Source organism: Sphaeramia orbicularis, chromosome 1 (assembly GCF_902148855.1).
Source record: "Sphaeramia orbicularis chromosome 1, fSphaOr1.1, whole genome shotgun sequence".
Lineage (NCBI taxonomy): Eukaryota > Metazoa > Chordata > Actinopteri > Kurtiformes > Apogonidae > Sphaeramia > Sphaeramia orbicularis.
This window is the reverse complement of record NC_043957.1, coordinates 59,228,416-59,243,287: the sequence shown is the minus strand read 5'-3', so window position 1 is coordinate 59,243,287 and position 14,872 is coordinate 59,228,416. Positions and strand designations below refer to the sequence as shown.

Below are 14,872 nucleotides of genomic sequence, written 5' to 3'. Positions count from 1 at the left end.
GAACCAGTAAACCCAGACTGGCGGTTCTGTAGAACCAGTAAACCCAGACTGCAGGTTCTGCAGAACCAGTAAACCCAGATTGGGGGTTCTGCAGAACCAGTAAACCCAGACTGGCGGTTCTGTAGAACCAGTAAACCCAGACTGGGGGTTCTGCAGAACCAGTAAACCCAGACTGCAGGTTCTGTAGAACCAGTAAACCCAGACTGGCGGTTCTGTAGAACCAGTAAACCCAGACTGCGGGTTCTGCAGAACCAGTAAACCCAGACTGGGGGTTCTGCAGAACCAGTAAACCCAGACTGGCGGTTCTGTAGAACCAGTAAACCCAGACTGGGGGTTCTGCAGAACCAGTAAACCCAGACTGCAGGTTCTGCAGAACCAGTAAACCCAGACTGGGGGTTCTGCAGAACCAGTAAACCCAGACTGCAGGTTCTGCAGAACCAGTAAACCCAGACTGGCGGTTCTGCAGAACCAGTAAACCCAGACTGGCGGTTCTGTAGAACCAGTAAACCCAGACTGGGGGTTCTACAGAACCAGTAAACCCAGACTGGCGGTTCTGCAGAACCAGTAAACCCAGACTGGGGGTTCTGCAGAACCAGTAAACCCAGATTGGGGGTTCTGCAGAACCAGTAAACCCAGACTGGCGGTTCTGTAGAACCAGTAAACCCAGACTGGGGGTTCTGCAGAACCAGTAAACCCAGATTGGGGGTTCTGTAGAACCAGTAAACCCAGATTGGGGGTTCTGCAGAACCAGTAAACCCAGACTGGCGGTTCTGTAGAACCAGTAAACCCAGACTGCAGGTTCTGCAGAACCAGTAAACCCAGACTGGCGGTTCTGTAGAACCAGTAAACCCAGACTGGCGGTTCTGCAGAACCAGTAAACCCAGACTGGCGGTTCTGTAGAACCAGTAAACCCAGACTGCAGGTTCTGCAGAACCAGTAAACCCAGATTGGGGGTTCTGCAGAACCAGTAAACCCAGACTGGCGGTTCTGTAGAACCAGTAAACCCAGACTGGGGGTTCTGCAGAACCAGTAAACCCAGACGGCAGGTTCTGCAGAACCAGTAAACCCAGACTGGCGGTTCTGTAGAACCAGTAAACCCAGATTGGGGGTTCTGCAGAACCAGTAAACCCAGACTGGCGGTTCTGTAGAACCAGTAAACCCAGACTGGGGGTTCTACAGAACCAGTAAACCCAGACTGGCGGTTCTGCAGAACCAGTAAACCCAGACTGGGGGTTCTGCAGAACCAGTAAACCCAGATTGGGGGTTCTGCAGAACCAGTAAACCCAGACTGCGGGTTCTGCAGAACCAGTAAACCCAGACTGGCGGTTCTGTAGAACCAGTAAACCCAGATTGGGGGTTCTGCAGAACCAGTAAACCCAGATTGGGGGTTCTGCAGAACCAGTAAACCCAGACTGGCGGTTCTGTAGAACCAGTAAACCCAGACTGGGGGTTCTGCAGAACCAGTAAACCCAGACTGGCGGTTCTACAGAACCAGTAAACCCAGACTGGCGGTTCTGTAGAACCAGTAAACCCAGACTGCAGGTTCTACAGAACCAGTAAACCCAGACTGGCGGTTCTGTAGAACCAGTAAACCCAGACTGCAGGTTCTGCAGAACCAGTAAACCCAGATTGGGGGTTCTGCAGAACCAGTAAACCCAGACTGGCGGTTCTGTAGAACCAGTAAACCCAGACTGGGGGTTCTGCAGAACCAGTAAACCCAGACTGCAGGTTCTGCAGAACCAGTAAACCCAGACTGGCGGTTCTGTAGAACCAGTAAACCCAGACTGCGGGTTCTGCAGAACCAGTAAACCCAGACTGGGGGTTCTGCAGAACCAGTAAACCCAGACTGGCGGTTCTGTAGAACCAGTAAACCCAGACTGGGGGTTCTGCAGAACCAGTAAACCCAGACTGCAGGTTCTGCAGAACCAGTAAACCCAGACTGCAGGTTCTGCAGAACCAGTAAACCCAGACTGGCGGTTCTGCAGAACCAGTAAACCCAGACTGGCGGTTCTGTAGAACCAGTAAACCCAGACTGGGGGTTCTACAGAACCAGTAAACCCAGACTGGCGGTTCTGCAGAACCAGTAAACCCAGACTGGGGGTTCTGCAGAACCAGTAAACCCAGATTGGGGGTTCTGCAGAACCAGTAAACCCAGACTGGCGGTTCTGTAGAACCAGTAAACCCAGACTGGGGGTTCTACAGAACCAGTAAACCCAGACTGGGGGTTCTGCAGAACCAGTAAACCCAGATTGGGGGTTCTGCAGAACCAGTAAACCCAGACTGGCGGTTCTACAGAACCAGTAAACCCAGACTGGCGGTTCTACAGAACCCTCATTTACCTGCATGTTGGTCAGAAGCAGCAGAATCCCCCCCACAGCCAAACAGGATAAGGCTGGGAACAGCAGGTCAGAGGAGGCTGCAGGACAACAGGACAACACTCACACATCTGCACTAAACTTGACCCACATTTACTGAATGACAAAAAAACACAAGTGTGTACTGTGGGTTTTTCCATGAACCCTCCCATTATCCTCGGGTCAATGTTTATCATTCAAAAAAATAATAGTTGACTTTTTTTTTTGCTTCATATTTCATGACTTTTCCTAATTTGATGGAAACAACTGATGAAGCAGAAAATGATCCTGATGACATTTGTTCAGTGTGTTGAACTCGTACGACACACACTGGTGTTCCTCTGGGGTCAACTGGACTAACGAACCAAGGTTCCAATAGTTTTGGATTTTTCATTCTAGTTTAGTTTTATTTAGTTTGGACTTTTTTTTCTGTAATTCAGTTTGTTTTAATTTGTTTTTAGAGCAGGTTTACTAGTTCTTATTAGTTTTCTTTTTTTTTTTTTCTAAAAGCTTAGTTTTAGTTTAGTTTTAGTTTAGTTGTAGTTTAGTTTTAGTTCAGTTGTAGTTTAGTTGTAGTTCAGTTGTAGTTTAGTTGTAGTTCAGTTGTAGTTTAGTTTTAGTTCAGTTGTAGTTCAGTTGTAGTTCAGTTGTAGTTTAGTTTTAGTTTAGTTGTAGTTCAGTTGTAGTTCAGTTTTAGTTCAGTTGTAGTTTAGTTTTAGTTCAGTTGTAGTTCAGTTGTAGTTCAGTTGTAGTTTAGTTGTAGTTCAGTTGTAGTTCAGTTGTAGTTTAGTTGTAGTTTAGTTTTAGTTCAGTTGTAGTTCAGTTGTAGTTTAGTTGTAGTTCAGTTGTAGTTCAGTTGTAGTTTAGTTGTAGTTTAGTTTTAGTTCAGTTGTAGTTCAGTTGTAGTTTAGTTGTAGTTTAGTTGTAGTTCAGTTGTAGTTTAGTTGTAGTTCAGTTGTAGTTCAGTTGTAGTTCAGTTGTAGTTCAGTGGTCTCTTTTCTCTTCTTCTCTGTGCTCCTATTCAAATCAATCCCAGACAGGACTCTGCTGCTTTAGTCTCCATGTTTCCAGGTAGAGTGGGGACCAGAAGACGACTGGAAACCACAAGTGAACACAAGTGACGGACCCTTAAATATCATGTGCAGAGGAAATTGCTCAAGCTAAATAAATAAATTTTGTATCAATCCGACATTGACAAAGATGAAAACGAAGGGAATTTTATCCATAATTTTTATCCATTTTAGTTAGTTTTGTAAACACACAATACAGTTTCAGTTAGTTATGTTTTTTTCTTTTAATTATAGTTTTTATTTATTTCTGTTAACGAAAATGTTTTTTCAATTCTAGTTTTGGTCATTTCGTTAGTTTTCGTTAACAATCATAACCTTGATGGGAACAGATGAACACTGGTTTGACTGGAGTCGTTAAAGTGTGAGTGTGTGTTTGTACCTGGACTGGAAAAGGCCACCAGTAGACTCCCAGTGGTGTACAGAGATCTGTGAACAGAGAACAACAGGAGGGGTTCATCTGCTGTCACTGATCCAACAACAACAACAGCACAAGGACAAGCACTGACATCTGGGATCTAAGGTCCATTAAACTGTCTGAAAAAGCCCAACGAGTCTAAGATGAGCTGACCTTAAACCAGGTTCACTTCAACTGGACCTGAATGAGGAACTGAACTGTCAACGTGTAACAGTGAAGGTCCTCTAATGAACCGACTCCTCTAACGAACTGACTCCTCTAACGAACTGACTCCTCTAATGAACCGACTCCTCTAACGAACTGACTCCTCTAACGAACTGACTCCTCTAATGAACCGACTCCAGTAACGCACCGACAACACTAATGAACCAACTCCACTAACGAACCAACTCCTCTAATGAACTGACTTCACCAATAAACCAACTCCACTAATGTGTCTTCTACATGGGCGTGTCTTCAACATGGTCGTAGAGGTGGGTCATATATATAACTAGAAGCACTCGGAGAGCGCAGACCTCCGCCAAGGCTGATCAGTGGCCCCCCCCGTGGGCCCCCCACGCCAAGGAGGTTATGTTTTTGCCAGGGTTTGTTTGTCTGTCTGTCTGTTTGTCTGTCCGTTAGTGTGCAACATAACTCAAAAAGTTATGGACAGATTTTGATGAAATTTTCAGGGTTTGTTGGAAATGGGCCCCCCCGTGGGCCCCCCCACCCCCGATCACCACCAAAATTTAATCATTTCTTCCTTATCCCATTTCCAACAAACCCTGAAAATTTCATCCAAATCTGTCCATAACTTTTTGAGTTATGTTGCACACTAATGGACAGACAAACAAACAAACAAACAAACAAACAAACCCTGGCAAAAACATAACCTCCTTGGCGGAGGTAAATATATATATATATATATATCATTGCTTAAATGTTGATGTGACGCTGTGCAGTTTTCCATTTATCCAGTTTTCATACTGTCCTGAAATGAAAACAAACGGACGGTGCATAGACGGTAAAGGAGAGGTGCATGATAGTCCTCATTGGCCGAATGTGTGCCTCAGAAGCCAATCAGTGGACAGGATTCAGTCATGTGGTGACTGGGTGGAACCCAAACACAACATGGAGTAAATCTGCAGGAGTCTGCGTTCGAGCATATGGTTTCATATCAGACGTGGGTCCACGTCAGTAGTCTGGAAACGGTTTGGTTTGGACCAGACTGATGTGGGTTGAAATAACAGTACATGCAGCTGGGGGGGGCGTAAAGGGGGTGTGTGTGTGGGGGGGTTAACGTGACAAATTCATGTGGAGGGGGTCCAGTGGGTACAGGTTAGAAGGGGTGAAGTTTTCGTGTAAGGTCTGCTGTTTAACAGGAATAGAAGGCAGGAGTCGGACGTCAAAAGCATGTTAGGTTTCAGTTTGGTTTCACCGCAGCACTGGTTACAGACTGCACCCACACATGTATGTGGATCCACGGATGTTCTCAGCTTCTGTATTTTTCATTGTATTTTTTTGTATTTTTCTTCGTATTGACAAAAATAATATGCTGACTTGGGTTTTGGGAGTGAACTGGGTGATAATGGAGTTTCGAATCACCTATGAATAAGAGAATAATGGAATAATAGTGTGTTTTGCAAAAGATGTATGAAGCACTTCAAAACCAAACAGGAGCTGTTGTTCTGAAACACTGTCTGTCCATAAATGTCCTGGTAAACAAGTAGAGTTTTACAGCATTTAAAAGAAAAAAAGAAAGAAATTCACATTTTAAAGGATATCGTCAGATTATTGTTATCGGGAAATTAAACAAATAATTGAGATATTATTTTTGCCCATATCGCACACCCCACATGGTCGTGTCTTCTACATTCATGGACTCACATTCCCAGAAGTCTTGTCACCATGGTACCGAACCGATCAAACAGGAAGCCATTTATGAAACACAGGAAGTTGTTGAGGAACGAGGCGATGGTGAAGACCAGAGAGAAGCGTTCATCCTGACGACTGCAGTCTGAGACACAAACAGAAGAGCAGATGAAGGACATGGACCTGCTGGACCTGCTGGACCTGGAGGACCTGCTGGACCTGCTGAACCTGCTGGACCTGCTGGACCTGCTGAACCTGGTGGACCTGCTGAACCTGGTGGACCTGCTGGACCTGCTGGACCTGGAGGACCTGCTGGACCTGCTGGACCTGCTGCCTGGGTTGACAGGCTGAACCCTTAAAGCAGTGGTTCCCAACCTTTTTCAGCCCATGACCCCGTTTTAACATCACAAACTTCTGGCAACTCCAGACATTCAAAATGGAGGTGTAGATTACTGCACAAATGGAGAATTTTCTTTTCCTTGGTCAGGATCTGTCCAGTCAGCCCAGCTGTGATTTACAAGGAGGACAATTAATACTGAACAAACAAGAACTGAAACTATGAATTATGAAAGAGCTGCAGCATCTGAAACTGACCACAGTGAACATGTGACACAAACAGAACCACAGTGCTGCAGTTTCACAACCACAGTTTGTCTGGTATGGATTAGGATTGACTCTCTCAACTCACCATATATTTTATTAGTAAGTTGTTTTTTTGTTTTTTGTTTTTTTCTAATTTTTATCAATTACTAGAAATTTCAGGCGACCCCATGTGGGGTCCCAACCCCAAGGTTGAAAAACACTGCCTTACAGGGTTCCATTCATCACCGTTCGCCCCTTCTCCACAGCACCTCTGTCTTTATTCCAGAACGACGTCTGTGTGAGGAAGTGGTGGATCATTGGGTGCCACCTTTATCGCTGCCTGTAAAAAGGAGTATGAGTATAGGAAAGGTGTAAAGGTGGAATGAGGATCCAGGAAGGCTATGGAAAAGGAACACCTGTAGTTCTGCAACCACGGTGACATTTGGATGACTGAGACCCCCCCCCCGAGAGACAGTGGGTGCGTATGGAGACACTGGCATGGATTCTGCAGGAGCTGACCCAGGTGGTCCAGGGGTTGGGGTAGGTTGGGTTAGGGGTTGGGTTAGGTTGTCCTCTGTGACGCTCACCTGTACCCAGTTCCACTGACTCCTGGAACGTCGTCACAGAGGTTAGGGTTAGTGGAACAGAGTCAATTATTTCGCAGTAATGTGGGTTGTATATGATATTGTGTATTGTTATAATTACACAAAATCTGTTCATTTTATTTTCATTTCTTTTGGTTGGTACCTGACATTGTGGGCCTCTGGGTCAGTGTGTGGAACTTTTGGTTTGGGTCTGTTCCCCAACGAGCGATTTACTGTGTGACACTGCGCGCTATAACTGGAGTTTTCCCGCCTTTGCCTCTTCCCTTTTGTTCCGGATTTCCGTGGGAGAGGTAAGCAGCCATGCAGTCGGAGAAGTTTTTTTGGTTTAGCTTCTGTTCATTTAACTTTTTTACATGAACTGGCTAGTTCAGGCTGTATGAGGTGCTTATAATGTACTGAAACACATTTCTGTGTCATTTTGGTTTGTGTAGGAGCTTGTTTTCTGGGGGTCGCTGACCGGAGGTTTTTGTGTTTTTCTGTCACTTGTCAGAACAATAAACGGAGACCGCCTCCAAAGACACACATGCAGGTCTCATCATTAAAAAAAACAAAAAAAACAACGCAGAGTCCAGCACCACTGGTTACATTAGGGTTAGGGTTAAGTTGTCCTCTGTGATGCTCACCTGTACTGGTCCCAGTTCCGTTGACTCCTGGGTCGTGGTCACACAGGTGGTGGAAGTAACCGTCGGCCTTCAGCACGAACACCAGGGAGGCGTAACCAAACACCACACCAGCGAAGCACAGACACTCCAGCATCCCAGAAAACAGAGTCAGCCAATAGCGCAGCTTGGTCCCGCCCTCCATGGTTAGGGTTCACGTGGACTCTCCAGGTCTGTCACAGGTCAAAGGTCAAAGGTGTCCTGGCCTCCAAGATTCACAACAAAAGAAAAAACATTTACAAGGGAGATGATCTGTGATAGTACAGCTGAGGGAGGGGCCAGAACTCCAAGGGAGGGGCCAGAATTCTGAGGAGGGGTCAGAACTAACTCTGGTCCATTTCCATTCTTTCTGGGCTTTGATTGACACATATGATTGACAGCTCATGTTTAGTGAATCGAACAATTTTCATTTTTAGTATCAGTAGTATGTCCACCTTTAACCCCTAAAGACCCAAACGTCCACCTTTAACCCTGACAGACCCAAACGTCCACCTTTAACCCTGACAGACCCAAACGTCCACCTTTAACCCTTAAACACCCAAACGTCCACCTTTAACCCTTACAGACCCAAATGTCCACCTTTAACCCTTAAACACCCAAATGTCCACCTTTAACCCTTACAGACCCAAACGTCCACCTTTAACCCTTAAACACCCAAATGTCCACCTTTAACCCTTACAGACCCAAACGTCCACCTTTAACCCTTAAAGACCCAAACGTCCACCTTTAACCCTTACAGACCCAAATGTCCTCCTTTAACCCTTACAGACCCAAACGTCCACCTTTAACCCTTACAGACCCAAATGTCCACCTTTAACCCTTAAAGACCCAAATGTCCACCTTTAACCCTTAAACACCCAAACGTCCACCTTTAACCCTTACAGACCCAAATGTCCACCTTTAACCCTGACAGACCCAAACGTCCACCTTTAACCCTTACAGACCCAAATGTCCTCCTTTAACCCTTACAGACCCAAACGTCCACCTTTAACCCTTAAAGACCCAAATGTCCACCTTTAACCCTTAAACACCCAAATGTCCACCTTTAACCCTTACAGACCCAAACGTCCACCTTTAACCCTTAAAGACCCAAATGTCCACCTTTAACCCTTACAGACCCAAATGTCCTCCTTTAACCCTTACAGACCCAAACGTCCACCTTTAACCCTTATATATTTCAACTGCTTTGACCGGGAATGGAACTCTGGTCTAATTGTCTTGGTACTTTTCAGGATGTGACGTTTACATCTACGTTTCAGGGTTAGTTCACATTAAAGTGTATATTGTTTGTAAAATATGACTCTGATACACATTATGTTCTGGAAACAAAGTAAAAAGGCAGTTAGGCAGGAAAATGTCAGTTCAGCAGGAAAAAGAAAAAACCTAACAACCCCCCCCCCCCCCCCCCAATTTGTTCTGGATCTGTCACTTAGTATTAATGCATTAAAACTATAGTTATGAGCTCCTTTTATAGAGAGCAGACCCTAACCCTAACCCTGTCCAGACCCTAACCCTAACCCTGTCCAGACCCTAACCCTAACCCTGTCCAGACCCTAACCCTAACCCTGTCCAGACCCTAACCCTGTCCAGACCCTAACCCTAACCCTGTCCAGACCCTAACCCTAACCCTGTCCAGACCCTAACCCTAACCCTGTCCAGACCCTAACCCTTACCCTGTCCAGACTCTAACCCTTACCCTGTCCAGACCCTAACCCTAACCCTGTCCAGACCCTAACCCTGTCCAGAACAGACAGTTCAGATGTTTGTGTTCAAATGTTGGAGTCAGACTAAAACTGAATCCTCTCATAAACCTCAGAACTCCTCCTGTCAAACTACTGAACCGTTCCAGTCATCAGACGGTTTCAGGACTTGAACCGACAGTCCAGTCCGTTTTATTTCCTGTCGCACTGTTTACAGCACACACCGGCTCTGTCAGACCAGGGTTCTGTCGGTAATCCAGATTAGTCCTGTTAATCTACACACACACACACACATACACAGTACAACGTGGAGAAGCTGTCCATGAAGACACAACCTGAAGGCGCTCACCTCAGTCTAAGGTCAGGGAGATCCTGGTGGTCTGGTCCCTGGTGGTCCGGTTCCTGGTGGTCCAGTCCCTGGTGGATCAGTGACCTGGAGGACGGACACGCACCTGGAACCACGCAGCTCTGCGCTGTGGGCGCACCGGCTGAGCGTGGGTGTCATCCACTTAGAGCAGTGACAGGTGGAAGGGGGGGGGGGGGGGGGCAGTCTGACATAAGGGCGGGATGGGACCTCCTCTGAACCCACCCCCTCCTCTGGACATGTGGGTCTGTGTGACAGTGGTTTCCAGAAGGATTATGGACTCATCGGCCGTTACTTCTATTATTGTGTTATTGTATTATTGTATTGTTCTATTATTCTCTTATTCATAGTTGATTAGAAACCCCATTGTCACCCAGGTCACTCCCAAAACCCCAGTCAGCATTTTATTTATGTCAACAGGAACAAAGATACAGAAAAATACAATAAAAAATACAGAAGCTGAGAACAGCCGTTGACGTACATATTATTGACATATTACATTTACATAGTCTTTACATATTATTTAATGGTCGTTAACTGGAGGGTGCGATTTGTCAAAAAAAAAAGAGTTTTTGGGGTTTTTCTTTTGTTATGGGGGGGGGGCAGTTATATATGTGGGGATGCAGTCCATAACTAACGCTGGTGTGAAAGTGAAAATTTCCATGCTTCATATATGTATATATATATATATATATATATATATATATATATATATATATATATATATATATATATATATATATATATATATATATATATATATACACACACACACTCAAGGAAAAAGAAACGCACCATTTTCATTTTCTTGATTTTTTTCAGAAATATGACAGTTATTGCAAAATTGCAAACTACAATGAGTTCAGTACTATTCTGAGTCCAAATGAAATGACTGTTTTCCTGGTTCTGGTTGATTGATTTGGATTATCAATCAGAACTGTATTTGTGTATTCCTCACCCATGTCTGCTCATGAGTCAAACTCACAGATGAATTGAACCTCTCCTTAACTGTGCACAACCATTCCTTATAAAAGACACTAAAATGGAGCATTTGTCCACAATGCCACAACTCTATATATCTATATCTATCTATCTATCTATCTATCTATCTATCTATCTATCTATCTATCTATCTATCTATCTATCTATCTATCTATATGTGTGTATATATATATATATATATATATATATATATATATATATATATATATATATATTCAGATGAATGTGAAGCCTTTCATCGTTCCATCCCTCTGCTGCTTTGAAGAGGTTACCTGCAGTGAATGTTTCACATTTTGAAAGATTTTCTCTTCTACCACATGAACACCACATGAACACCATAATAACACCAAAATAACATTACATTTACACCACATTAACACCATATGAACACCACATGAACATCAAAATAACACCACATTAACACCACATTTACACCACATTAAAACCATATTTACACCACATGAACACCACATGAACACCATAATAACACCACGTGAAAACCATAAGAACACCATAAGAACATCACATGAACACCACATTAACACCACATTTACACCATATGAACACTACATGAACACCACATGAAAACCATAATAACACAACATTAACACCACATTTACACCACATGAATACCATAATAACACAACATTTACACCACATGAACACCAAATGAACACCATAATAACACCACATTAACACCACATGAACACCATAATAACACTACATGAACACCACCTGAACACCACCTAAACGCCACATTTACACCATAATAACACCACATTAACACCACATTAACACCATAATACCACATGAACAAACATGAACACCATAATAATGCCACATGAACACCACATGAAACACGATACTACCACATGAATACCACATGAACACCATAATAACACCACATGAAAACCATAATAACATAATAATAACACCACATGAACATCACATTTACACCACATGAATACCACATTTACACCACATTAACACCACATTAATACCACATTAACACCACATTTACACCACATGAACACCATAATAACACCATAATGACACCACATAAACACCACATCAACACCACATTAACACCACAAGAACACCACATTAACACCACATTTACACCATATGAACACCACATGAACACCATAATACCACATGAACACCATGTGAACAGCATAATAACAGCATAATAAACCCAAATGAACACCATAATAACACCACATGAACACCATAATAACACCACATGAACACCATAATAACAACATATTAACACCACATGAACACCACATTAAAACCACATTAACACCACATTTACACCATATGAACACCACAAGAACATCATAATAACACCATAATAACACCAAATGAACATCACATGAACACCATATTAACACCACATGAACACCTAATGAAGACCATATTAACACCACATGAACACCATTATAACACCACATGAACACCATAACAACGCAACATGAACACCACATGAACACCATAATAACACCACATGAAAGCCATAATAACACCACATGAACACCATAACAACACCACCTGAACACCACATGAACGCCATAATAACACCACATGAACACCATAATAAATCCACATGAACACCACATGAACACCACAACACCACATGAACCCCATAATAACACCACATGAACACCATAATAACACCACATGAACGACATAATAACACCACATGAACACCATAATAAAACCACATGAACACCATAATAACACCACATGATCACCACATGAACACCACATGAACACCAAAATAACACCAGCTGAACACCATAATAACACCACATGAACACCATGATAACACCACATGAACACCATAATAACACCACATGAACGACATAATAACACCACATGAACACCATAATAACACCACATGAACACCGTAATAACACCACCTGAACACCACATGAACGCCATAATAACACCACATGAACACCATAATAAATCCACATGAACACCACATGAACACCACAACACCACATGAACCCCATAATAACACCACATGAACACCATAATAACACCACATGAACGACATAATAACACCACATGAACACCATAATAAAACCACATGAACACCATAATAACACCACATGATCACCACATGAACACCACATGAACACCAAAATAACACCAGCTGAACACCATAATAACACCACATGAACACCATGATAACACCACATGAACACCATAATAACACCACATGAACGACATAATAACACCACATGAACACCATAATAAAACCACATGAACACCATAATAACACCACATGATCACCACATGAACACCACATGAACACCACATGATCACCACATGAACACCACATGAACACCAAAATAACACCAGCTGAACACCATAATAACACCACATGAACACCACATGAACCCCATGATAACACCACATGAACACCATAATAACACCACATGAACACCATAATAACGCCACATTAACACCATAAAACTACCACATTAACACCACATGAACACCATAGTAACACCACATGACCACCATAATAACACCACATGACCACCATAATAACACCAAATGAACACCACAGGAACACCATGATACCACCACATGAACACCATAATAACACCACATGAACGCCATAGTAACACCACATGACCACCATAATAACACCACATGACCACCATAATAACACCAAATGAACACCACATGAACACCATGATACCACCACATGAACACCATAATAACACCACATGAACACCATAGTACCACCACATGAACACCATAATAACACCACATGAACACCATGATACCACCACATGAACACCATGATACCACCACATGAACACCATAATAACACCACATGAACACCATAGTAACACCCCATGAACACCATAATAACACCACATCCGCATTAGTGTACATGTGCAGCATCAGCCATATGGCACATATTCAACAGTTGAACAGATGTTAAATGAGTCGTATGACAACATTCAAGTCACAGAAAACAGGATATAAGCTCAGAGTGGAACAAGCCCAGTGACGAGTCCAAACCTCATTTTAAGCACCATCAGCACAAAACAAACCAACATGGGTTCTGTTTCCAGACACTAAAGTCCAGCACAAACCATCTAAAAAACAGTTTTATCTCAGGGGCATAATTGCACTGAATACAGCTGGACATTCATTAATTGTGTGGAATGCTGAATGTTGTCCAGAGTATATGATGATGTTTTATGTCTCTTTTATACTTCTAATAACACTCTTTTTTATGCTGCTTTTTGTTTTTTTTTTTGGATATTTATGCTGTCAGGGTTTTTCTTTCATATTTTAGTTTTTATACTCTTTTATACACATTATTTATACTTTTTTTATGGCACCTAGGACGATTGCACTTTTTTAAAAATTTCGTTGTACCTGAACAATAACAATAAAGACATTCTATTCCAGTGGTTTCCATCCTTTTTTGCCTCATGACCCCATTTTAACATCACAAATTTCTAGCGACCCCAGACATTCAAAACTGAGCCTTTTTTTTTTTGAAAATTTATCTGTGTTTGATCATGTAATAGTTTGCTATACTATTCTGCAAATAAACATTAATTTTAGATAACATTTAGTCTATATAATGTATATTATTCTGGACAGAAGTAGCAAAGCCAGGATGAGATTACTGCACAAAGTGAGAATTTTATTTTCCTTGGTCAGGACATGGGTAAAAATGCAGTAATGACCTGTCAGAGAGCAAACTTTAATTGATTGCCATTTCAACATTTATTTCAATATAAAGTAGCTCCTTGTTTTGGATAATCCCTTATGGTCCAACTAAAGCAAAAGGAATGTAAAAGTAAAAATGTGTGTCATTTAGCAACACTAATCTGTCAAAATGTCTCTAAAATGTCCAGTCAGAGAGATTTCGAATACCATGTTTTGACCCATATGTACAGTCAGTCCAGCTGTGATTTACAAGGCTGCAATTAATACTGAACAAACAGGAACTCAAACTATGAATTAGGAAGGAGCTGCAGCATCTGAAACTGACCACAATGAACGTTGGACACATAAACAGAACTACAGTGCTGCAGTTTCACACTCACAGTTTGTCATGTCTTTTATGGATTGGGATTGTCTCTGTCAACTCAACATATATTTTTCATTAGTAAGTTTTGATTTTTATTTTTATCAATTACTAGAAATTCCAGGTGACCCCACGTAGGGTCCCGACCCCAAGGTTGAAAAACAAGGTTCTATTCTATTCTATTCTATTCTATTCTATTCT

The 14,872-nt window shown here is 42.6% G+C and overlaps 1 protein-coding gene across 4 annotated transcripts in view; it reads right to left on the bottom strand.

Moving 5' to 3' along the window:
• slc43a3a (solute carrier family 43 member 3a) overlaps positions 1 to 7,742 on the bottom strand; it is a 25,795-nt gene extending 18,053 nt beyond the window's left edge. For all 4 annotated transcript variants that reach the window (XM_030143463.1, XM_030143454.1, XM_030143446.1 and 1 more), the window contains exons 1-4: positions 7,501 to 7,742; positions 5,706 to 5,835; positions 3,804 to 3,850; positions 2,340 to 2,416 (exon numbers count right to left, since the gene is read on the bottom strand). In XM_030143463.1, coding sequence (XP_029999323.1) covers positions 2,340 to 2,416; positions 3,804 to 3,850; positions 5,706 to 5,835; positions 7,501 to 7,681 — 435 coding nt within the window. In that variant the 5' untranslated portion in view covers positions 7,682 to 7,742. The remainder of the gene's footprint in view (positions 1 to 2,339; positions 2,417 to 3,803; positions 3,851 to 5,705; positions 5,836 to 7,500) is intronic.
• Between the last annotated feature and the right edge of the window lie 7,130 nt (positions 7,743 to 14,872).